Below are 26,428 nucleotides of genomic sequence, written 5' to 3' on the forward strand. Positions count from 1 at the left end.
CTGTTGTACTCGGGCTCGGCATTGAACTCCCCCGCTCTCCATTGCCAATTGCAGTTCTTCGATCTGTCTGCACAACGCGTCTCGGAGGTTTGCTAACTGCTGGTTAGTATGCATGCACATCATAACTTGGCCCGATGATATTGCTTCGCCCTGCATGTCTGTTTATGAATCTTGGTGATTGTTTGGGAGGTCATCACTTTGTAAGTACCCTTACTATTGGTATGACATATCCAAAAAATTTTAACACATCAGGATTGACATAAAATTTATTGACAATCATAGGCATAACCAAGAAATAACAATAAAATCTAAGGAATAACGGAACTGTCAACTGGAACCGTACCAGAGAATAAAAAACAACTTACACCTATGCACACGTCACTCTGCCGGCGACTGCTCCCACTATGTCATAAACAACTATGTTTTTCTCCGTCATTAGAGCTGAATGTTTCTCTTAGCATGTTATTTAATGAAAATTTCTTCATCCACTTAAGTTCTTGTACACACATGGTACGGGTGTCAGCTCTGTTCTGTTATTGTAAAATCTAAATATTTTTTCTGTTTCCAATAACCAACACCGCTTGTGGAAGAAAACCCAACATTTAAAAAAAATCCAAGTCGCCATGGAACATGTGCAGTTTAGCACTTCCGATGAAAACAGATGCCAACTTTGTCAAACTTTTCTTCTCGAGAAACCCTGACGAGACGTGACGGTCAGGGTGGAAGCTACCATTGGAAATGAATTGTAGAATGTTTAGATGTATCGTGGCGGCATGTGTGAATGAATCTTTATTCAAGGATATTCCTCTTCCACAGATACGATTTTTGAGATTCATTTTTACAATATGTACAAAGCATCACACACTGAACTCTTGTACGTACTCATTCCGTGAACTATACCATGCAACAATTCTTCAAAACAAAAACTCGTTAGTTCTTTTAGCGAACCACCTTGGTTGTTATCAACGACGAAAGTAACATCTGTGGCTGGAAGTGGAAACAAACATGGCATCGACAGCGGTGGAAGAACCTGTAACATGGGGAGATGGAGAGGTAATTTGTACAACTGATGTACTTATCACGCTACGTAACATTTTTTTCACTATGCTAATTACGCAAGTGCCTGATTAAGTTGTATCTTGCAGAATCTTTTTATTCAGAAACAACAGTTTCAAAGTTTGGCCATGTCAACGATGACATGTTCAAAATTGAATACTGTAGTTATAGGTTAAGGAACAGTATCTTGCAGTTTTCGAATTCTCGGCTTAATTACAGCTTCAGTTACAGGTTAACAAGTGTCATGTGTATATAAGTGCGTGTTTTCTGTTTACAATTGTAGGAAGGCTTGGGGGAGGAGGTCCTCCGAATGTCAACAGATGAACTCGTTAGTAGGACGAGGCTTTTGGATAATGAAATAAAAATAATGAAGAGTGAAGTGATGAGGATATCTCATGAACTTCAAGCACAAAACGAAAAAATTAAAGAAAATACTGAGAAAATAAAAGTTAACAAAACACTTCCCTACCTTGTATCAAATGTTATAGAGGTAAGTTCACAGCCCTCAAACAAGTTTTTCTATATCATCTTGATTTGGGTTGACTCGTTCATACTAGCCATATTTTAGTTCCTAGCCAACAAGAGATTTAGTTTCGTAAGCAAACAAATGTGATTAAAGGACGGACGCAATATAGTGCATGGAGAGTAACTTGCAGATAGTGTTGCAAGTGATGTGCGGTGTGTTGATTTGACAAGTTCCGAAGGTTTGCTACGGGAGGAACGTTTTATTTTTGTTGCAGTGCTCTCAGAAGCTATTAACATTACACAAGCGCTAACACTTCAAAACTCAAATATTACAGCAGTGCACAATTCAAACATTAAATGTCTTTAATTTCGTGACTTCGCAAATCTTAGTTACTAACATTGACATAGTAACATTTAACATGTTGATTTACATGAATAATCGTCAAATGATTTTGGGTGGTAGTAATAACATGTCTTGGGTAATGTCATTTGAAATACTGAATTTCTAATAGTGAGTAGGAAACGCCTGAATTCAAATCTTTCCCAGTCAGACAGACATCAGCTGAGAATCAGTTTGAAGAAAACCAGAACACACAATGAAAGTTGCAAGTGTATAGAGCCATTTGTTATGAAATACCAAAACTGTTAAATCTTCCAGGTCAAGACTAATGACTGTGTTACCCCACCCTGTTCAATTCTTGCTAACATTATTTAACATGCCTTTGGCAGAAATTGCTTCAGAACAATTTTCGTTTTAAGTTAATGATTTATGACATAAGGTAAGTGTGGAAGTAAAAATATTGTCATAGGTCTAGTTGATAAAAGTTCATTTGCAAGCTCAGTTTTGGGTGTTATATCGTGTGTGTGTGTGTGTGTGTGTGTGTGTGTGTGTGTGTAGCCTGATTATCATGGACAACTGCTTTTTTATATATTTAAAAGCAGTTGTCATTGGGCTTAATCAAGGGAATAGCTTATACTACTACTTGTTTAGCTACATTAGTCAGGCTTAAACAAAGCATTAAGTGCATATTCCACTGAATATTAATTTTTTTCTTGCAGCTGTTAGATGTTGATCCTCAGGATCAGGGGGAAGAAGATGGGGCAGTTGTTGACCTTGATTCACAGAGGAAAGGAAAATGTGCAGTAATAAAAACATCAACAAGACAGGTATGGTCATACTATAATGAATAGTCATTTACAGGTGCCCTAAAGGAAAAGCAAATCCTGGTAAATATTAACAATGTACCAAATATACAATCATCTCACTGTTCCCAATTTTAGTGGTGGGATTTTTTAAAAGTAATTAGCTGCCTTGAGCTGATAGAACCTTAGGCACATAGGCTGTGCTTCTACTCCTAGGCCTCGGGCTATGCTGCAGATCTGTGGCACCACAAACAAGATTCACTCTAACCAGCCTGTCTGCAGCAGTCATCTTCTCACTATTAATTTTCTCTTGTACAATCTTGCATATATTTAGTGGTAAATGGCTGCTGACCACATATAGTGTGTATGTTGCCACTGCTGCATTGCTAACTCCATTGTCCTCAAAACAGCTTCTGGAAGTCCTACAGTGTTTAGGGCTTGAAATATATTTTCTTTTTCTGTAAAGTGATATGGTGTGTGTACGGGCCTTTTAAAGTTTTATTGGAAAAGGAAAAGATTTGGTAGATACCATAAATCCAATACCAGCTGTTGGCTTTCAGCCCCCCTGAGGTCACCAGCAGGGGAGGATACTGTATTTTGCCTTTGTTGTACGGCAACCACGGTGTCACACATTCAAGGCACAAAAACATGAAAACAGTCCCATTATACAAAATTTAATCAACAGAATTTGAAGGAGAACATGAAATTTATGGAGCAGCTACATTAGTTGGAGGTTTTGGTTGCCGACAGAGAAAATAAATGGTATCCCTGATATAAAATACATACTCGAAAAGAAAAGAAAAGAAAAGAAAAAAGTAAGGAAAAATCCGCAAAGCTCCCATACACAAATAAAGCAGTAAAGACTGATGTTGAAGGCATCACCTATAGCTCGAACGAAGTCCCCAATAACACAGTACATCATGCACTGTAAAAACTGGTGCAGGAAACTTAATGTATGCAGCTAGAACAAACTTCATAGCACCAAAACCCAAGAAATCACTGCACTATTACCAGAAACCTAACTAACTTAAAATAGCTAGAACAAAGGCAATGACACCACAAACCAAAACTCACTAATTGTACTGTTATCGAATACCCAAGTTGACCGAAATAGTTAGAACAAACTGCATGGTCCCCACCAATCTTAATTGTTATTAACTGCAGCTAATAACACAACCTACAGATTCATAAAAAATTTGATGAACGCAAATGTCTGTACACAGCTAAAAAGAGTCGTGTGCATAGTAACGTTCACCATGCATTGATCATAAAAATGAATGCTCCCCCCCCCCCCCCCCCCCACACACACACACAAACAACCAGTCCAATCAGTCTCTAACAACACTGAAACATTGTCATTCAACACAACCACATACTACCAAATCCCCCCTCATACAAAGGCATCTTGAGGCATTGACATACAATGCTACGGGGTGTCATTACACAGTACAGAATATCGTATGCTGCACAACAATGTCATGTAATAACAATCACAACACAAGTCAGAGCTGACAGTCAGTACCACATGTTTTGCTTGATCCAGTATTTGTGCCGTCTGTGGCAGAAGATGAAAAAGAAAAATTTCAGAATTAATACCCTCGTTCCTTTCACATAATGCTATTTTATGTAAGTACTGTCGGCTGCATTAACTGGTTGTCTATGTTTTGAGTATTGGATACTTTCCTAGGTGACTGTACTAAAACCTGTTTTGACGGTTAGATACCTCATTTTGTACCCATTGTGAAGTAATTTTTGTTGATTGAATGTTTCTTTTTATTCATGAAACGGATATATATGGTGGCTGTGCGGATGAGGAAAGATGATGCAGCTTTTTTGCTGTATTTATAAAGTTTGTTTGATAATTTGAAGCATAAAGTGATAACGTTGAAGGATGTTGATTTGGTTAACAGTGCTACCTGGTTGAGTTATTGTTGCTTTGGAAAATGACCAACGTTTTATCAACTTTGATCTCTGTTGTTATCTGGAACAGCTTTTGTTAGAGACAAAATGTTAGTTGATGCTTCCCGTGATACTGTATTTGAGTTGGTGTGTGTTGGTTCCTGACATATATAGGGGGCTGCATAAGAAAGTTTCGCAGGCCTACCTGAACCAGTAACAGAATGCAATTATGTAAACGTCGTGGTGGAAATGCCTCAGTGTTGTCACAGCTCTATTGATGGCCACTGTTTTTGCCTGTAACATTCACTGCGGATCTGGGGGTTAGAATAAGTCCAAGGTATTCCTGCCTGTCGTAAGAGGCAACTAAAAGCAGTCTCACGCTATCTGTATGTAAGAGTTCAGGTCCCATTCTATGGTTTGACCTGCCACTTTCAAAATCGTACAGAAGTGTGGGCCATATGGGGAAGGGTGCATTACATGGTGCACGAGTTAACCTTAGTGCCCTTAGATTCGATCTCCTGCCTCTCTTGTCATGGCTTTGCATCTCCACCTGTGCTTCAACTATATGGACGAGGACATGTTCCTGGGTGTATCATCTTATTCCATTGCTTCCTGTCTTCATTCGCCCCCATGACAATAGTGGATTTCTCTGTTCCCAATATCCAGCACGGTAGCCAGTCTGTGGTGGGACCGTGATGTACCCATTTGGTGGTAGGCCCCCAGACAACACAGGGATTGCACTGAGCTGTAAACTCCCCATGTATGCAAACGAGTAGATTCCTGTCTTCCTGGGGCATCAGGACTCCCAGCAACGGCCATCATGTCAGTTGGTCTTTGCTGTGGCTGGGGCACCCATGGGGAGAGCCCCTGATCAGAGTGGGTGGCATCAGGGCAGATGACCCGCAATGAAGCGGACTAAGTCATCTCTTGCTGGTTTCCCTCCCTCGCTACACCATGGGAGGAACGTAGGGCTACAGAACGGAGAGAGCCATATTCGCCCCGGTTTTTAGTCTGTAGCAGAACTGAGGGGACTCCTTTCGACATACGAAGCCTCACTTTTTCATTGAACAACTTGAGGATAAGTTTGGAGAAGAGAGTGCTGTCCAAAATGTGAATTGGGCGCAGTCTTGATTCAGACAGCATCCCCAGCCCAGCTCAGTCCACGTTACTCACCTGTGATGAACCGGATGCTATTCTTGTTTCCGTCACTCCCCATCAAAGCCTCAACATGGTGCAGGGGATCAGTTTTCATTGCAATCTCCTCTTGCAGTATGACAACGAGCTCTGTGTCAATTTAGAATGGCAGGGTGTTCATTTCATTCAGCGTGTTTACAGGGGACCCAAAGACAACAAGGTTGCTACCGGTGCCTTCATCTTGGCCTTTGGGGGTGATTCATTGCCTGAGAAGGTCAGGGTGATGGTTTACCACTATGATGTTAAACCATATAAACCATAAGTCCCTCCCCCTGTGCAGTGATTTAAGTGATTGAAGTTTGGGCATGTCTTCCCGCTGCACTTCCAGCACCACATCTTGAGACTGAGGATGTCCACTGCACCCAGATACTCCATGGGCGTGTCCTCCCACTTGCGTCAACTGTGGAGAGCACCACTCCCCATGCTTGCAGAGTGCCCAGTACTTTAAAAGGAGCGGAAAATCGTGGAGTACGCGACCTTGGACTGGTTGACTTACACAGAGACTAAACATAAATTTGAAACAATACACCCCATTCAGTTAATGTTGACAAATGCTGCAGCTATGTTACACGTGCCAGTGGTTCCTCACTTTGTGTCATGAACAATGGGCCCTCCGGGCCACCACAATACATCCGCCCCTGTGGTGGTAGGGGGCAAAACTTCCTCAGTTGCTCCTAGAGCACCTACTTCGAGAGCAAGGCCCCCTCCCAGACACAGGGGACATCGGTCTCCTCCCCCCTGCTGGAGAAGCAACAGCCTTCTTTGGCTCCTCTCATGCAGAAGGGGTCCCTTGGGGCCCTCTGTACCAAGGTCTCCACTAACGCCACGGCGGACACTTGACAGTGGCTCAAGGAGCCAAAAATGTTGGACGACTCTTCGTCCACCAGTCTTCCTCTGTGCCTGAAGCTGCTTCGGAGAAATCTTCCCAACAAGCCCCTAAAGAGAAGCGAGAGAGCAAGCAAACTAAGAAGTTTGGTAAGGAACAGGACTCTCTGGTGGCCTCAACACCACCACTCCCTATCAATTCTGCATCTGAGGATGCGGTGGAGATATTGTTCCCTGAGGACCTGTATCTCACTTATGCCTCATCCACCATAAAAACGGCTACGAATACTCATTTGGTGGCAGCAGGTGACCCTGAGGCATAACCTGCCTCCTTGCGCACTTCATGCCTTCCCAGCATCACGATAACTTCATCCTCCAGTGGAATTGCGGCGGATTTTTCCACCACCTGGATGAGGTACAGCAACTCTTTAGCTTTACACCTGCTTTCTGCATTGCCCTTCAGGAAACGTGGTTTCCCAGAAATGCGGACCCGTGCCCTCCATAGCTATAGGGGACATTATAAGAACTGTAGTGAATATAATAGTGTCAGATGGAGTGTGCATTTGTGTTCTGAACTGCGCCTTCAAATCCCTCTTGAAGCTGTGGCTTTCAGGATAAGGACGACACAGGAAATAACGGTTTGCAACCTATATTCTCCTCCAGATGGTACAGTACCCCTGAACGCATTGGCTGCACTGATTGATCAACTCCCTAAACCTTTCCTACTTCTGGGAGATTATAACACTCATACCCCTTGTGGGGTGGCACCCTACTTACTGGCTGAGGCCAAGATGTTGAAAATTTACTGTCACAATTTGACCCGTTTCTTAAACAAAGGTGCCCCCCCCACATTTTAGTGTGGCACATGGCACATATTCGGTCATTGATGTCTTGGTTTGCAGTCCTCGCCTTCTCCCATCTGTCCACTGGAGAGCACATGACGACCTGTGTGGTAGTGACCACTTCCCCATCTTCCCGTCACTGCCCTGGCATCAGGTCCAGGCACACCTGCCCAGATGGGCTTTAACCAAGGCAGACTGGGACGCTTTCATCTCTGCTGTCATCGCTGAATCTTCCCCACTTCGTAACATTGATGTGGTGGTTGAGCAGTTAACTGCAACAATTGTTGGTGTGCTGCTCATTCTTTAGGGTGCCCCCGGTGAAAGACAGTCCCTTGGTGGTCACCGGCAATTAAGGAGCATGGGCAAGCTCTACAGCGGCATAAGTGACACCCTTCCCTGGAACGCCTCATAGCCTTTGAATGGCTCTGTGCTTGCATTCACCAGCTTATCAAAAGACGGAAACAGGAGTGTTGGGAGAGAGAAGTCTCGGCCATTGGGTGTTGTACATCACCTTCCCAAGTCTGGGCAGAGACCAAATGAGTTTTTGGTTACCAGACCCCGATAGGTGTTAATGTAAGTTGCATGTTATCTACCGACACAAATGTGATTGCCGAGCACTTTGCTCGCACTTCTGTGTGAGAGAATTGCCCCCCTCCGAGCCCGCCTTTTGCACTCTCAAATGGCGGATGGAAGGGAAAGTCTTCTTGTTCACTACACACCACAGTGAACCCTATAACGCGCCATTCACAGAGTGGAAGCTCCTCAGTGGACTTGCTCATTGTCCTGACACAGCTCCTGGACCAAATTGGATCCACAGTCAGTTCATAAAACATCTCTCGTCTTACTACAAGTGACATCTCCTCATGAGCTTCAACCAAATCTGGTGTGATGGCGTCTTTCCATCGCACTGGTGGGAGAGCATCATCATACCAGTGCTCAAACCCAGCAAAAACTCGCTTGATGTGGATAGCTATTGGCCCATCAGCCTCAACAACATTCTTTGTAAGTTGCTGGAATGTCTGGTGTATGAGTGATTGGGTTGGGTCCAGGAGTCACGTGGCCTACTGGCTCTGTGCCAGGCGGGTTCCACCTAAGTCACTATCTTGTGTCCCTTGAGTCTGCCATCCAAACAGCCTTTTCCAGATGTCAACAAATTGTTGCCATCTTTTTTGATGTACAAAAAAGCTTATGACACCATCTGGTGACATCATATCCTTGAGTCAGATTATACGAGTGGGGTCTTCAAGGCCTGCTCCTGATTTTTTATCCAGAATTTGCTGTCACTTTGTACTTTCTGTGTCCATGTTGGTGCCTCCCATAGTTCCCCATATACAGGAGAATGGGGTCCCACAATGCTCTGTATTGAGTGTTTCTCTATTTTTAGTGGCCCTCAATGGTCTAGCAGCAGCTGTAGGGCTGTCCATCTCACTTTCTATGTATGCAGACAACTTATGCATTTCGTACTGCTCCACCAGTACTGTTGTTGCTGAGCGGCACCTACAGGGAGCCATCCACAAGGTGCAGTTATGCGCTCTAGCCCATGGCTTCCAGTTTTCAGCCACACAGTCGTATGTTACGCACTTCTGTCGGTGGCATACTGTTCATCCGGAACCAGAACTTTACCTTACTGGCAATTCCCTCACTGTAATGGAGACATATCGATTTTTAGGACTGGTTTTTGACGCTTGATTGACTTGGCTTCCTCACCTCCATCAGCTTAAGTGAAAGTGCTGTGGCAGCACCTCAATGTCCTCTGCTGCCTGAGCAACACCAACTGGGCTGCAGATAGGTGTGTGCTGCTACAGCCCTTGTTCAATCCCGCCTTGACTATGGGAGTCTGGTTTATGGTTCGGCGGCGCCCTCAGCATTGCATTTACTCGACCCAGTACACCACTCTGGCATTTGACTAGCGATGGGAGCTTTTAGGATGAATCCAGTGACCAGCCTCCTGGCAGAGGCTAGAGTCCCTCCATTGCAGGTGAGGCATGTTAAACTTTTCACCAGTTGCATTGCACAGTTCATAGTTCTCCTGCGCATTCAAATTACCGTCTCCTTTCCCCACCCACTGCAGTTAACCTGCTGCATTGGTGCCCCAGGTCAGGGCTTGCAATTGCAGTTTGTGTCTGATCCCTTCTATGTTGCCTTTACCACCTATACTCGAAGTCCATTCGCATGCACCTGCATGGTGTACACCTAGGCCGCAGCTTCACCTGGACCTTTCACAAGGCGTAAAGGACTCAGTTCACCCCGCGGCTCTCCGCTGTCACTTCCTCTCGATTCTTGGAGTGTACCAAGGCCATGAAGTGATTCACACCGACAGCTTGGATGGCTGATGAACAAGTCAGTTTTGTGTATGTCCATGGAGGACATATTGAACAGCATTCCTTGCCAGATGGCTGCAGTGTTTTCACTGCTGAACTGCTGGCTACATCTCGTGCTCTTGAGCACATCCGTTTATGCCCTCAGGAGTCATTTCTTCTGTATACTGACTCCTTGAGCAGCCTACAAGCTATCGACCATTGCTACCCTCGTCATCCTTTGGTAGCGAACATGCAGGAGACTGGTCCTAGGCCCTGGAATGGTCCGCTCATTCAGTGGTGTTTGTGTGGACCCCAGAACACATCGGAATCCCAAGCAATGAACTTGCTGACAGGCTGGCCAAACAGGCAACACGGAAACCGCTCTTGGAGATCGGCATTCCAATAACTGATCTGCGTTCATTTTTACGCTGCCAGGTTTTTAGTCTTCGGGAGACGGAATGGCATAGTCTTGGTATGAAAAACAAAATCCATCCCATTGAAGAGACTACGAATGTGTGGCAGTCCTCCATGTGGGCCTCTTGCAGGGACTCTGTGGTTCAGTGCCAGCAGCCCTACATTCTACATCTACATCTACATCTACATCCGTACTCCGCAAGCCACCTGACGGTGTGTGGCGGAGGGTACCCTGAGTACCTCTATCGGTTCTCCCTTCTATTCCAGTCTCGTATTGTACGTGGAAAGAAGGATTGTCGGTATGCTTCTGTGTGGGCTCTAATCTCTCTGATTTTATCCTCATGGTCTCTTCGCGAGATATACGTAGGAGGGAGCAATATACTGCTTGACTCTTCGGTGAAGGTATGTTCTCGAAACTTCAACAAAAGCCCGTACCGAGCTACTGAGCGTCTCTCCTGCAGAGTCTTCCACTGGAGTTTATCTATCATCTCCGTAACGCTTTCGCAATTACTAAATGATCCTGTAACGAAGCGCGCTGCTCTCCGTTGGATCTTCTCTATCTCTTCTATCAACCCTACCTGGTGCGGATCCCACACTGCTGAGCAGTATTCAAGCATTGGGCGAACAAGCGTACTGTAACCTACTTCCTTTGTTGTCGGATTGCATTTCCTTAGGATTCTTCCAATGAATCTCAGTCTGGCATCTGCTTTACCGACGATCAACTTTATATGATCATTCCATTTTAAATCACTCCTAATGTGTACTCCCAGATAATTTATGGAATTAACTGCTTCCAGTTGCTGACCTGCTATTTTGTAGCTAAATGATAAGGGACCTATCTTTCTATGTATTCGCATCACATTACACTTCGCTACATTGAGATTCAATTGCCATTCCGTGCACCATGCGTCAATTCGCTGCAGATCCTCCTGCATTTCAGTACAATTTTCCATTGTTGCAACCTCTCGATACACCACAGCATCATCTGCAAAAAGCCTCAGTGAACTTCCGATGTCATCCACCAGGTCATTTATGTATATTGTGAATAGCAACGGTCCTATGACACTCCCCTGCGGCACACCTGAAATCACTCTTACTTCGGAAGACTTCTCTCCATTGAGAATGACGTGCTGCGTTCTGTTATCTAGGAACTCCTCAATCCAATCACACAATTGATCTGATAGTCCGTATGCTCTTACTTTGTTCATTAAACGACTATGGGGAACTGTGTCAAACGCCTTGCGGAAGTCAAGAAACACGGCATCTACCTGTGAACCCGTGTCTAAGGCCCTCTGAGTCTCGTGGACGAATAGCGCGAGCTGGGTTTCACACGATCGTCTTTTTCGAAACCCATGCTGATTCCTACAGAGTAGATTTCTAGTCTCCAGAAAAGACATTATACTCGAACATAATACGTGTTCCAAAATTGTACAACTGATCGACGTTAGAGATATAGGTCTATAGTTCTGCACATCTGTTCGACGTCCCTTCTTGAGAACGGGGATGACCTGTGCCCTTTTCCAATCCTTTGGAACGCTTCGCTCTTCTAGAGACCTACGGTACACCGCTGCAAGAAGGGGGGCAAGTTCCTTCGCGTACTCTGTGTAAAATCGAACTGGTATCCCATCAGGACCAGCGGCCTTTCCTCTTTTGAGCGATTTTAATTGTTTCTCTATCCCTCTGTCGTCTACTTCGATATCTACCATTTTGTCAACTGTGCGACAATCTAGAGAAGGAAGCACAGTGCAGTCTTCCTCTGTGAAACAGCTTTGGAAGAAGACATTTAGTAATTCGGCCTTTAGTCTGTCATCCTCTGTTTCAGTACCATTTTGGTCACAGAGTGTCTGGACATTTTGTTTTGATCCACCTACCGCTTTGACATAGGACCAAAATTTCTTAGGATTTTCTGCCAAGTCAGTACATAGAACGTTACTTTCGAATTCATTGAAAGCCTCTCGCATAGCCCTCCTCACACTACATTTCGCTTCGCGTAATTTTTGTTTGTCTGCAAGGCTTTGGCTATGTTTATGTTTGCTGTGAAGTTCCCTTTGCTTCCGCAGCAGTTTTCTAACTCGGTTGTTGTACCACGGTGGCTCTTTTCCATCTCTTACGATCTTGCTTGGCACATACTCATCTAACGCATATTGTACCATGGTTTTGAACTTTGTCCACTGATCCTCAACACTATCTGTACTTGAGACAAAACTTTTGTGTTGAGCCGTCAGAAACTCTGTAATCTGCTTTTTGTCACTTTTGCTAAACAGAAAAATCTTCCTACCTTTTTTAATATTTCTATTTACGGCTGAAATCATCGACGCAGTAACCGCTTTATGATCGCTGATTCCCTGTTCTGCATTAACTGATTCAAATAGTTCGGGTCTGTTTGTCACCAGAAGGTCTAATATATTATCGCCACGAGTCGGTTTTCTGTTTAACTGCTCAAGGTAGTTTTCAGATAAAGCACTTAAAAATATTTCACTGGATTCTTTGTCCCTGCCACCCGTTATGAACGTTTGAGTCTCCCAGTCTATATCCGGCAAATTAAAATCTCCACCCAGAACTATAACATAGTGGGGAAATCTACTCGAAATATTTTCCAAATTATTCTTCAGGTGCTGAGCCACAACAGCTGCTGAGCCCGGGGGCCTATAGAGACATCCAATTACCATGTCTAAGCCTGCTTTAACCGTGACCTTCACCCAAATCATTTCACAATTCGAATCTCCGTCAATTTCCTTCGATACTATTGCACTTCTTATCGCTATAAACACGCCTCCCCCTTCACTGTCCAGCCTATCTCTGCGGTATACATTCCAATCAGAGTTTAGGATTTCATTACTGTTTACGTCTGGTTTCAGCCAACTTTCTGTTCCTAGTACTATATGGGCGTTGTGACCGTTTATTAATGAGAGCAGTTCTGGGACCTTTCTATAGACGCTTCTGCAGTTTACTATTAGCACATTAATATTGTTATTCCTTGTTGCATTTTGCCTACTCCTGCCTTGCCGCGTCTCAGGAGGCGTCTTGTCGGGCCTAGGGAGGGAATTCTCTAACCTAAAAAAACCCCATGTGCACTCCACACATACTCCGCTACCCTCGTAGCCGCTTCCTGCGTGTAGTGCACGCCTGACCTATTCAGGGGGACCCTACATTTCTCCACCCGATAGCGGAGGTCGAGAAATTTGCACCCCAGCTCTCCGCAGAATCGTCTGAGCCTCTGGTTTAAGCTTTCCACTCGGCTCCAAACCAGAGGACCGCGATCGGTTCTCGGAACGATACTACAAATAGTTAGCTCTGATTCCACCCCGCGAGCGAGGCTTTCCACCTTCACCAACTCCGCCAACCGCCTGTACGAACTGAGGATGACCTCTGAACCCAGACGGCAAGAGTCATTGGTGCCGACATGAGCAACAATTTGCAGTCGGGTGCACCCAGTGCTCTCTATCGCCGCCGGTAGGGCCTCCTCCACATCTCGGATGAGACCCCCCGGCAAGCAGACAGAGTGAACACTGGCCTTCTTCCCCGACCTTTCCGCTATTTCCCTAAGGGGCTCCATCACCCGCCTAACGTTGGAGCTCCCAATAACTAATAAACCCCTCCCCCCGTGTGCCTGCTCGGACCTTGCTGAAGGAGCAGCCACATGTCCACTCACAGGCAGAGCTGGCGATGCCACACGGCCAGCCTCCACATTGACCCTCCGCCTCGTGCGCCGCGAACGCCGCTGAACCCGCCACTCCCCTTGGGGAGAGGGTGGCCCAACCGCGCCCGGTACCCGCGAAGATGTCTCGACAGCAGGGACAGTGGGTGAAGCATCTAACACCTGGGGTGCACCATGCGACGCACCAGACTCCCCACTGCCGCTACACTCCGAGGCAGCAGCCTGAAGACGGCTGACCGCGGCCATCAACACGCTCAGCTGTTCGCGAAGAGTGGCCAGCTCCTCCTGCGTCCGTACACAGCAGCCACACATCCTAGCCATCCTAAGAAATCAATTTACTATAGAGTGTTAATCAGCTTTTAACTAGACTGCTAATTCACTAAAGGCGGTTGATTATTGACTAAACTGTGATTGCTAACCACTTCTTGTAGAAACAAGGAAAATAGCACTACCTGTCTCTGGACGGTATTGAAAACAAACACTAGCACTACGAGCACTATGGCTGACTAAAGGGACTCTCTGACTGTATTCGAAACACACACGAGATCTATGGAACACTTAATAGCACTCTACTATTAAAGCTTCCTAAAAGCAAAAAACACGCAGAAGAAGAAGTGACAAGTAAGAAAAATACAGATAATACTTAAATTAAGGTAGCTCGCTGCACAGCAGACGTGAAGCAGACGGCGGTTAGGGCGACACTGACGCTACTGGCACTATGGCTGACTAAAGGGACTCTCTCTGACTGTATTCAAAACAAACACGAGATCTATGGAACACTTAATAGCACTCTACTATTAAAGCTTCCTAAAAGCAAAAACACGCGGAAGAAGAAGTGACAAGTAAGAAAAATACAGATAATACTTAAATTAAGGTAGCTCGCTGCACAGCAGACGTGAAGCAGACGGCGGTTAGGGCGACACTGACACTACTGGCACTATGGCTGACTAAAGGGACTCTCTCTGACTGTATTCAAAACAAACACGAGATCTATGGAACACTTAATAGCACTCTACTATTAAAGCTTCCTAAAAGCAGAAACACGCAGAAGAAGAAGTGACAAGTAAGAATAATACAGATAATACTTAAATTAAGGTAGCTCGCTGCACAGCAGACGTGAAGCAGATGGCGGTTAGGGCCACACTTGTGCGATTGACGGCTACCTGCTGCGCTGTGAAGACCTGCCTCAGTGTCAGTGCGGTGCCCGGTTGACAGTGGCCCATATTCTGGTGCTCTGTCCGTCTTTGACTGCCCTGAAATGAAATCTTTGGTTACTGGACTCGTTGCCCCTAATTTCATCTGACAATGCCTCATTGGCTGATATAGTTTTACGTTTTATTTGTGAGGGTGGGTTTTATCATTTGATCAAAGTTTTAGTGCATGTCCTTTGTCCCTCTGTGTCCTCCACCTTCGTGCTTTTAGGGTGGTGTTTTTAATGTATTGCAGAGTGGCTAACTTCTCCTTTTTATTCTCATGATCAGCCAACCATGGTAATCTGTTTTGTTGTTTTAATCTCTTCTACCTCTTTCTTGCCATCCTGTGATTTTCTTCTCCCCTTTTGTCCGTTTAAGTGTTTGTTGCCCTTCCGTCGTTCTTGCGGTTTTTCGTTTCTCTCTGTTTTGTCTTGTCAGTCTCGCTTGTTTAATCTCACCCTTGTGGCATTGTTTTATTCGGAACAAGGGACCAATGACCTTGCAGTTTGGTCGCTTCCCCCCCCCCCCCCCCCCCCCCCCACTTTGGATTAAACCTTTTTGCTTAAAGCTGTCAGGGACCTTCTTATGCGGTGCCAAGTACAGGCGTCCTTTTGTGTTGATTAAGCCTAAGAGTTGGCAGAGCGTAGGCACTCTGTGGTGTCCTTTATGCCTCGTATGTTGAATATAACCCAGTCCACTGCTGTGTATGAAAGGGGTATGACCAGCAAAATTTATGTTCCTGACTCGCTTCTAAAATACCCTTGACTCGCATTTGGGAGGACAAATTTAGAAACCCTTGTCCTGCCATCCTATTTAGTTTTTCAGTGATTTCCCTAAATTACTTAAGGCAAATACTGGGATGGTTCCTTTGAAAGGGCATGACCGCTTTCCTTCTCCATCCTTACCTAACCTGAGCTGGTGCTCCATCTCCAATGACCTCATTGTCGACGGGATGTTAAACTCTTAATCTTCTTCCCCTCCTCCTCCTCCTTTCTGTGGGGACGTGGTCCTCGTCCTCTCAGATTTGGTGTAAGCCCTGTAGCCTTCTGCCAGTGACAGTTAACTGTCTAGGGTTTTATCCTACAGGGTCCTTGCAAAATGCCTCGTGACACAGTTTGCAGCAACATTAGTGTCCTCTTCCTATCTTACTACCTTTCTTTTGCAGGCACTACATGAAACCTCCCTCTGTTTCAACCCCCACCAAGCTGTAGCCTATAATGAACCCTTATCTGAATGTCCTTCCACCACGTCCTTTCCCCAGATTTGTCCTAGTGTAGTATCACTATTTACCCTCCAATCCTTCTGAATTCTTCAAATTAAACGCCTGTGTGACCTCAGTTGCCAAAACTTCAGCTGTAAATGTAAGACAAACTCTGTATTAATGTAAGACAATCCTTTATAGTCTTACAATTGTTTGTTGCGCAGTCTAAAGTAGTGGTCAGGGTGGGTCATTAGACATGTAACTTAAACTGTTACTTCAGGAGTGTAATTATTTTTAACAAACTGCCATAGATTGCTGGTAACCTTTTTTACATTAAAACATTGCACATCCTGAGGATGTTTCAGGTGTAGGACATGAAAACTTGCCTCTGAACCAAGACTAGCCACTGTTCTCTCATTCAACAATTGAAATAAGCTGTTAACACGTACCCTAGCATTCCAGTCGCACCTCACAGCAAATTATGCCAACATTAATACAGAAATAACACTTGGCTTTATCCTTAACTTTGACATGTTTTCCCAGAATTTCATACAGTAGTTATGTCTAGCATATTTATATACCACATATTAGTGAAGATTCCTGTAGAGGTAAGAAACATGGATTGATTTTGCTTCAAAATTGTTGTCAAAAGTGATATTTAATATTTTATTTGAATATGGAATCTGGTTTTGCTTCAGAACTGTTGTCAAATTAGTATTTAATATTTTATCTGAATGTGGAATCTTGTTTGTGGTAGGAGACTGATATGTGGCATAGCCTGAGAGCTATGTTAGTGAATGGCGTAAACAAGCTTCAAGATGAGAATTTTTAGGATTGTGTCAGTTAAAGATTATTATGGTCAGCCATGTGTTAATGAATTTTCTGTGTATTTGGCTATTCATCACTGCAAACACTTTTTATTTGTTCTTGTATGGATAATAATTTGAGGTTGTTGTTACTAAAATTCGCTTTTATCTCACAATAAAAAGAAAATCTCATTAATATGAGGTTGCCAGCAGCTAACTGGCTTCTGTTCAGCCATTTTCATCCCTCTGATCACTTGTGGCAGATGATATTGTCAACATAATCTGACGGAAGCTAAATGTGTGAGCTCCACACTCGTAAACTTCCACCCAAATGACTGTCTATTAAATCAAAAGATTTAAAAAGTATAAAATCACCAAAAGACAAATTTCAGAAGCAACATCTTAATTTTACATGCATTTAATAATATTAGTGGATCCATCGGTGTGCCTGTGCCGTCTCTCTCTCTCTCTCTCTCTCTCTCTCTCTCTCTCTCTCTCTCTCTCTCTCTTTCTCTTTTATTTACACTTGTTCACATAGGCATATATTTGAATAACTCGTCACAATTCTTGATGTATTTCAGACCTATTTCCTGCCTGTTATTGGACTAGTTGATGCAGAACGTCTGAAACCAGGTGACTTGGTTGGTGTAAATAAGGACTCTTACCTAATTCTTGAGACACTGCCTGCAGAATATGATGCCAGAGTTAAAGCAATGGAAGTTGATGAAAGACCTACAGAACAATACTCTGATATAGGAGGACTTGACAAGCAGATTCAAGAGGTTAGTCAGTCTGGCTTATGAAATACTGTATATCTGCTTTCAGGCCACTGCCATTATTATTGCCCCTACCTCTCAATATCATGTTGCTAACACTATCAATTTTGTCTGTTTTGATACTTCCAGTTAATTGAAGCGGTGGTACTACCAATGACGCACAAGGAAAGGTTTGAGAACCTTGGAATACAGCCTCCAAAAGGCGTTCTGTTATATGGTCCACCTGGAACAGGTGACAACTTATTATTTTTTAAAAGACATGATCTATCTTCACATAAGCTTTCATTTGCTATATTTAGTGTATTTACAGTAGTGACATACTGGGTAAAACGAAAAGAAATTTTTCCAGTTGGTACCAATTTAACTGTGAAATGTTAGAGTGAATAAAGAATGTTCAGTCCCCTTCTAAAACCAAAGTAAAATAACAGCCAAATAAGAGTTAATTGTTAAAAAATAAAGCAGTAATAAAGTTTAACATGTCCCAACTGCAGTGAACCTGTTATATAACTGCAAATGTTTGGAAGCATTTGAACATTGATATCTAAAATTAAGGTGAGTAGTTCTTACTGCCTGTAGTGTCCAGGAAGCTGCACATGCACATAAGGTGATGCAAAATGAATCCTCAGAGAAATTAACCAGCTGTGGCTGGCTTTGACTTCAGAAAGTTGGAAGTCCTAAGACAGGGCCAATAAGCGTTTCCAGTAGTCTGTGTTCCCTTTGCTAAGTATTGTAAGGTCTAATGACACTATCAATCATCATGGAAAGAGTGGCTCTGGTGTAGTACATGGATTACAAGGATTGTAGAAAACACTTAAGAAAGAAAACTACAAAGCATGAGGCAAGCTGTATCCAAAGAAAATGCAGTGATGTGGAGGCAGAACATAACAGTAGCAACCAGCTGCTGGACTCTTTGCCACACCTGTGGGTGCTATTGAGGCAGGGGAAACTGTGGGGGTCTTCAGATTACTTTTAAGCATTATACATTTGTGTGGAAGTAGTTCTGTAAGTGCACTTATTGCCTGATACATGTAACTGATGCAACTTTGTGTTAAAAAGACCATTGGTGTATAGGTTGGGCCATGATTTTCTTGATGTGCGAACTATCATTCAAAAACTGGACTAATTCTGTATGAGTCAATGTATGGACATTTTGCTACCTGCTACTTTACTGCTGCTGTTGTCAGTTTATAGAATTATTTAGAAAGAAAGATTAACAAAAATAACAGCTGCTGTCCTGAATTGTTGAGCCAATTTGATCACATTGACATAATTTCATGCGTGTACTCAGTAGGTTTCATACTTTTCTGTAATTCTGCTACAAATTGTTGAGTAAGAAATCTTGGAAGCTCAAGATGAAGAAATTGCTCAACAACTAACCTCATACAATTTTTTTTTTTTGGGGGGGGGGGGGGGGCATAATTATACTTTGTCTTTATTTTAAAATTCGTAATCTACCAAAGAAGTAAACTGAATACAAAAAATAAGTTTTCGAACTTCGTCATTTTTTAGTATACCATCAAACAGGGTTATTTCGGCGGTTTTTGTCATTATTTTGATTGTAATTTTCGTATATATTGTTAGAGTAAATTGATTGTTACGGAAGTGGTAGGGTATATGTGTAACGAATAAAATCCCAGAACCAGAAAGTGGATGTGTAGATATATTCATCTGGGGCAGTTAAATTAAGTGTCCGAAGTCACCCCATGGATTGGGGTGATTTCAGACACCTGTGTTTTTTAAATCTCTGTCCAAAGTGACAGTATACGAGGGCGAATTCGGACAGTTACCGCCTTTTTGTTTTAAATTCTACATAAATCTTATTTGATTCTGGTGACGTTTTACACGTTTTAAGGGAGCCCTTTGTTATGAATAAGTGAAATGGAGTGATATAATGAATTTTATATATTACAGATAAGTTTTTATTTTGCAAGAATTTAAATAAACAGTCTCTTTGTTCACTTCAGCACAAGCTCATTTAATATTTTTGCTTAAGTGAACGGAAAGATCTTCTGACTGTCGTTTGAGGAATAAATCCACCCATTCTTCTCCTGGCAAGATATTACGAAATTTCTTCTCTTTTTGGCTAGATTTATCAAGGTATCCTTTAACTAAATATCTAATATCCAATTTAGTGAAGGTAAATAATTCCCCACTGTGCAGCTGTCAAGATACCACGATTAAACATTTTTTGTGTTGATCATGTTTTTTTGTAGCAGGGTGTAGCCTGAAGTAGCTGAGTAACACATTTTTAATTGCAAACAGTGTGTTGAGGTGCGATTGGCTGCTTAATTTCAATCCATCATAATAACTATCACAAATAACTTAATGATAGCCAGTTTGGTATGAACCTATGACGTGGGACCATAAGGTGAATAGAATCTTTTTCTTATTTTGAACTGAACAATTCCCTCAAAATATCATGAAGACCACATTGTGTAGAAAACATCCAAACCCAGACAAGAATTTTAATGGTGCTTGCTGAAAATTTCGCATCCGGCAATGAATATTGCTGTGATTCAGTTTCTCTTTTTTCCCCCATTGAGTCATAACATATGGTACACTTTATCAGCATTTGGTCCTCCACTGTCTTTCCAAAGAGACCAATGTCTGTGCAAATAACTGACACAGTTATGTGTTGTAAAGATTTTATGCACAGTTTTCTGTTAGGTGTAGCACAGAGCAGACATGTTTCCTCCTATGCCCGCCCATTGTAATGTGAATGACAGAGCTGTGCTTACAAAATGTGCAGCATAAGGGAACACATGGATATAGGGAAACACCTGCCGTTGGATGACAGCTGGCCCTTTGTACATTTTTTGAAATGACAGACAATGGAATGTCCAGGGTGGAATAACAAAAATATAATGAGAAGGATAGATTGCTACTCACCATAGAGCGGATATGCTGAGTCACAGACAGGCACTAGGGAAAAAGAGTGTTACACATTTTAGCTTTTTCTGAAGTAGAGAACACTCAGACGTTCACACAAGCATAGCTCACACCACATGGCCATTGTCTCACACCGCTGTGGCTGAACTGATTTGTAACCATGCCTGATGGGAGTAACAATCCATAATGGGGGGGGGAGGGGGTAAGGAGGTGGCATGGGGTGGGGAGGAGGAGTCACAGGTGATGTGGCAGAAGGTTAAGTGCTGCTTGTGGGAGTGTGCAGGAATGTGGTTGGGTCAGGGTAGGGCTGCTAGGTGCAATCACGAGGTTTGGGTAGGTGGAGGTTGGGGGGGGGGGGGGGGAATATGTAGAAAAGGACAGAAACAGAGAAGAGAGAAAAGGAGTAATGGGTGCATTGCTGGAATAGAGCACTGTGTTGTGCTGGAGTGGAAGAAGTGAAGGGAGATTGGTAAGTGGAGGACAGGGACTAGTGAATGTTGAGGCCAGGGGGTTATGAGAATGTAGCTTATACTGTGTGGAGACTTCCCACCTCGAAAATTCAGGAAAGCTGGTGTTCATACGAAGGATCCTGATGGCACAGATTGTGAAGCAGTCACTGAAGTGAGCAGCATGTTCAGCAGCTGGGTGGTCAAGTCACTGCCCAACAGCAAGAAACAACAATCAGTTATTTAAACAATGTGTAATAAATTATCAACTACTTATTTATAGTTGTGTTTATATCCTAATAGGTAAGACGCTGTTGGCACGAGCTTGTGCTGCACAGACAAAATCCACTTTCTTGAAGCTTGCTGGACCACAGCTTGTACAGATGTTCATTGGAGATGGCGCTAAACTTGTACGTGATGCATTTGCCCTTGCCAAAGAGAAGGCACCAGCAATAATATTTATTGATGAATTGGATGCTATTGGCACAAAAAGATTTGATTCAGAAAAGGCTGGTGATAGAGAAGTACAAAGAACTATGCTGGAATTGTTGAACCAGCTTGATGGATTCAGTTCTACTGCAGACATTAAGGTAATTATAAATAATGTACCTATGCTCGTGCGAGTAGCCATTTATGAATTAAATGTTGCTGGAAATACTGCAACACAAAGTGTTAAAATTCCTTAATAAATTAAAGTGATTGTCACTTGCTTTCCTAGAGGCACGTTTCAGAGGAAGATAGATACCTACTACAGATTTTTCAGAAGGTAGTTGTATCTAGTATTTCGAAATATCATAGTTTCAAACTTTCTTCCTCCCCTCTCCTCCTCCTCCTCCTCCTCCTGCTCCTCCTTCCCCTGTGTTTTTATCTTTGTCAGATCTACTAAACTAGTTCCACATTTGCCAACTGGTAAATGTTATTTTATCTTAATACAGTTGCTGATAGCAATTAATGATTGATTTTCCTCATGTCATTCTTCTTTATCCTTGAATAGTCCTCTTTTCTTGTATAATTTCTTCTCTTTTGCCAGATAAAGAAATTATTGTGAAAGATGCTGTTTGTGCTATACCTTTTATTTACCGGTGACTGGTAGATTGTGTGTTTAGAGTTCTTTGTTTGTTGCTAGTATTTCTGCTGATTACAGTATTTTCACTGCACTTTGACACCACCAGATTTTGTATGCTATACCTTTCTCATTTGTATGTATTCAGTGTCTGTGTTTCATAACCTAGATAGCTGTGGAGAAAAGTTATACGTTTATTGGGCTGTGTGTTATTAACTTGTTCACAATATTTGAGAAGTGTTGCCACAAGTTGTAGAAATGAGTGAATATGATGGAATTTCAGATGTCTCGGGGGAAATCAAGATGATACTGGTTAATCTGGTTTTTGGGTCAATGGATGAAATTGGTTTTTTTATGGTGATGTGAATCATCATTGCTGGCTAGTGCAGCTAATTAGCAAATGGGTGTCATGTGCCCACTTCTTTCTTTCTTCTTTCCATATGTTGTATAACATATTCCTTTAATTTTTGCCTCACTCTGACTGATTATCTCACCAGGAAAGTTCATAAGTCCTATATTGGAGAAGGAGCAAAACTTTGTTGTTAATTCAAAGCTCTATTTAAATCATTAATACACACAGATATCATGTAACAAAAAAGGCTTTTTTTAACTATGTACCTGTGTAGATCATGCATTCTACAGAGGAGAGAGTAACTGCTGTTCATTCAAAATTAGAGTTAATAACACACTCAGAAATCCTTACATTTCTTGTTAATATACTTGGTTACTTACCTTTCAGATCTCAGAATTTGACAGGGAAAAATGATACAACTCTCACTCCTTGAGCATTTTTGTAGTCCTTACCAGTTACATTTTCTTTTAATATCTGCATAAGATTCCATGCAAATCATCATACCACTATGGAAACAATTATTTAACTTTAATGAAGCTCCACAATTGGAAGAAGACAGTCTGAATTTCATGCAGTCTCAGAAGCTCTCCTTCATGTAAACACAGCATTAGGGAAGAAATAGGGAAAAAGTAGACTTGTTGACTCGTGCTATATGTTCCAAATTGTAGTGTACCCATCTTTTGTGCTCATTCCACCTAGGAAGTCCCCTTACGTTGCTTTCACGTAGTTTCAGAAGGTTTGAAAACAATATCTCGGGCATGAAAGTTTTGTTTATACAGTTTGCAGCACATTGCTTGTGTTCGCCCAGACAGTTACTAATGTGGCATTTCAATTTTGTTACAAAACTGTCTTCATATCTGTTCACTACTATTTAACAAATCTACAAATTAAACATAACACATCATATCAAGTCAAATACTAATGACTTTAAAAGGTACTTATTGTATTTAATTTGTTAACCTATTACTTTTGTAAGGTAGTGGACTGATCTGAAAGTGATTTTATAATAAATTTGAAACTAGTTATCATGCTAAATTTATGTATATATGTTTACCACTTTTAGGTTATTGCCGCCACCAATCGTGTAGATATTTTGGATCCTGCACTTCTGCGATCTGGTCGGTTAGATAGGAAAATAGAATTTCCACATCCAAATGAAGAAGCCAGGGCTCGAATTATGCAGATACATTCTCGTAAGATGAATGTCAGTAAAGATGTAAATTTTGAGGAGTTGTCACGCTCAACTGATGATTTCAATGGAGCACAGTGCAAAGCCGTTTGTGTTGAAGCTGTGAGTATAAAATCTGTTGTTACCTAGACTTTTATTCTAGTGAGATGCATTTTCTCTCCAAAATTTTATACAGAAATGGAAGGTATTCAGAAGCATACAGAAACTATGCTATTACACATGTTGTAAACAATAATTCACACTGAAATTCTATTAGTAAGCTAAGTGTACAGTTAAGTTAAAGATAAATTTATTTGTGTATTCAAAATATTTCGTACTTTAGTAGGAAATAAATTATCCTAATGGTACCTCCAGGGTAAAATTTATCACTGTTCTCACAGTAGTGACTTCAGGTACAGCTTCATTTGCCAGAAATGTTTTCACTTATATATTTTTTAAATTCAAAAATTTTTTGCAAGTCCAGTCTAATTTTTAATTGGAAGAATAAATTTTGGCTGCAGTTTAGTGCTCACTCACAGCAAACATAACACCTAGCCATAAAGTCAAAATAAACAACTGTCAAATCAAAAAGTGAAAAGCAAACCCAATGACCACAGGCCAAAACCAAGAATACGAACACCAAAAAGGAGACGAAAATCATTGTCATGTAAAAACTAACCTTAAATATTCTGGTTTATCCTGTACTAAGATGTGTTTTGAAGGTTTAATACTTAGTTATTACATGAAATCATATCTGATTGATGGTTCAGTAAGCGAAGGTTATAAAATATCTGTCAAGAAAAACCATTCACTGTGGAGATCCTTCAGTATTTATTTTAGTCACCGATCATGACAGTTAATAATGCAAATACTCCAGAAGTCCGTAGTCTGTGCTCTTGGTGATAAATTTAAAATTGTTACACCAAACAGTGACAGAATGCTCCATTACCACAATATTGAAAATCTTTTTGGATGAAGACTATATATCCCATAATCAATCACAAATAAACAAACAGTTTGGTAGACAGATTGCATTACACAAGGGACTGGATCAGTATTTATCAAAAGGTAGTCATTACTCATAATTTATAAGAACATTGATGCTGTATTCTTGTGAAAGGGGTGTCTGCTACTTGGTGTCTTCTCCAAATGTGTGCATTTATTCCACTTAATATTTACAAATATAGCAAATGGACTTTATTTGTACCCAGTTTTTAAGTTATAATTGAAATTGTCAGTGAGGTCATTTCTGCTTCGCCTTAGTTTTTTAATGTGCATAATTAGGGACCTATTCAGCTTGCAAGAAAGAAGAGATTGTCAAATTAGCACCAGATGAGCTCAATTCAAAATATGATCCTTTGTAACTGTGACAAATACTGGCAAAAAGAAGATATAGGTACTAATCATAGTAAATTCAGTTGAATACCTAGCAATTTTTTCCATGAAATTATGTGTGAATAATCTATTCATCAGGAAAGTTTTAAATTGTGGACCCAGTTATTTGTATTTAAATAGTTAAACTGGAAAAATCGAAACAGTACTGTTGCCTACATGTGGTTGTACAGGCTTAGATGACTTCATTGGATTAAAATACCTATACAGCAACGTAGTGTCCAAGATCTGAATAAAGCATTCAGTAGTTTCTGCACTTCTTTCAAACAAGATTTCTGTGCTCCTTGTTGATTCAAATTTTTGGAATGTTTCGCATGTTTCCGAACTTACGGAAAAGAACTGTTTGAAAATGACACTTAAGAAAGTTACTTTGCCAGACTTAAATTTCTATAACTGGAAGATTTAAACTGGCCATTGAACATTACTGGGTCATACTACTCGTACCTGAGTGTACTTGAAAATCCTGAATGCTGTTATTGCAATATCTCACTAAAAATATTTTTTGCAGGGAATGATTGCATTGAGGAGGAATGCACTGACTGTCACTCATGAAGACTTCATGGATGCTATACTGGAAGTCCAAGCCAAGAAGAAAGCTAATCTTAATTACTATGCGTAAATGTTTTGTGTTTCACATTAATCTGAGACACTAATTTATGAACAGTTTATTGTGGTAAATAACTTATGTAATACTGTATAGTATGAACTGTGGCAGCAGCAGCTGACTTTCATTCATCTACATGCATTCAGAAATGTTCAGAAATATGATGCCTAAATTACAGTTAACATTTTAGTAAAATTTCTTGTTTTGCTGTGATCATCTCTCTTACAACTTGTTATTTTCTCTCCTAAAAAGTTTTGATATTAAAGAACTGACAGTTATGTTTTTTGAAATTGTGTTGTTTTGTGAATACAACTGGTGGTTGTATTTGTTTATACCACACAGCCTAATGTGTCATGTAATTGTTTCTGGGTCAAGTTTTATCTATGCACTTAATCATTATGAAATATACATGTTGTCAAGGAATCAGGACTTAGAGTGGGCATCAAGGACTGATATAACATGAGAACAGGAAATTGGGTCAGTTAAAGAGCATGCATTTCAGTATATGGAATACATGGGGCAAGCCTAGGGTAGGAAGTTAATGGGTGTAGGTCAGTCAAGTAAGTTGAACAAACAAAAGAAATGGGCAATGAAAGAGGTGGTGGTTCATGTTAAGTTTTGTTGGTGACCGATCTTGGAGTGCAGAATCAGAGGCTCTGAATCCCAAGAGAGATGTTTTCTCTAGTTAAGGTTTGGATCAAAAGAGTGACAAGAAACTGTTCTGCTCTTCGGAACCCTCCAG

General features: G+C 41.7%; 1 protein-coding gene across 1 annotated transcript; it reads left to right on the plus strand.

Annotated features, from left to right (window-relative positions):
* Positions 1–699: 699 nt before the first annotated feature.
* On the plus strand, positions 700–25,976 carry LOC126272471 (26S proteasome regulatory subunit 6A-B). Its single transcript, XM_049975350.1, has 8 exons — positions 700–1,053; positions 1,340–1,546; positions 2,581–2,688; positions 17,578–17,778; positions 17,902–18,004; positions 21,411–21,697; positions 23,586–23,813; positions 25,591–25,976. Exons 1-8 carry the CDS (start codon positions 1,006–1,008, stop codon positions 25,699–25,701), a joined length of 1,293 nt encoding a protein of 430 aa, XP_049831307.1. The 5' UTR covers positions 700–1,005; the 3' UTR covers positions 25,702–25,976.
* Positions 25,977–26,428: the final 452 nt, after the last annotated feature.

The sequence above is a fragment of the Schistocerca gregaria genome, chromosome 5, assembly GCF_023897955.1.
Source record: "Schistocerca gregaria isolate iqSchGreg1 chromosome 5, iqSchGreg1.2, whole genome shotgun sequence".
Taxonomy (NCBI): Eukaryota; Metazoa; Arthropoda; class Insecta; order Orthoptera; family Acrididae; genus Schistocerca; species Schistocerca gregaria.

Bases quoted from the DNA above. Each gene is read 5' to 3' on its own strand.
- LOC126272471 (XM_049975350.1), top strand. From the start codon at position 1,006: ATGGCATCGACAGCGGTGGAAGAACCTGTAACATGGGGAGATGGAGAG. The intron at 1,054-1,339 runs GTAATTTGTACA...TTACAATTGTAG, and splicing joins TAACATGGGGAGATGGAGAG to GAAGGCTTGGGGGAGGAGGT. The intron at 21,698-23,585 runs GTAATTATAAAT...TACCACTTTTAG, and splicing joins GTTCTACTGCAGACATTAAG to GTTATTGCCGCCACCAATCG.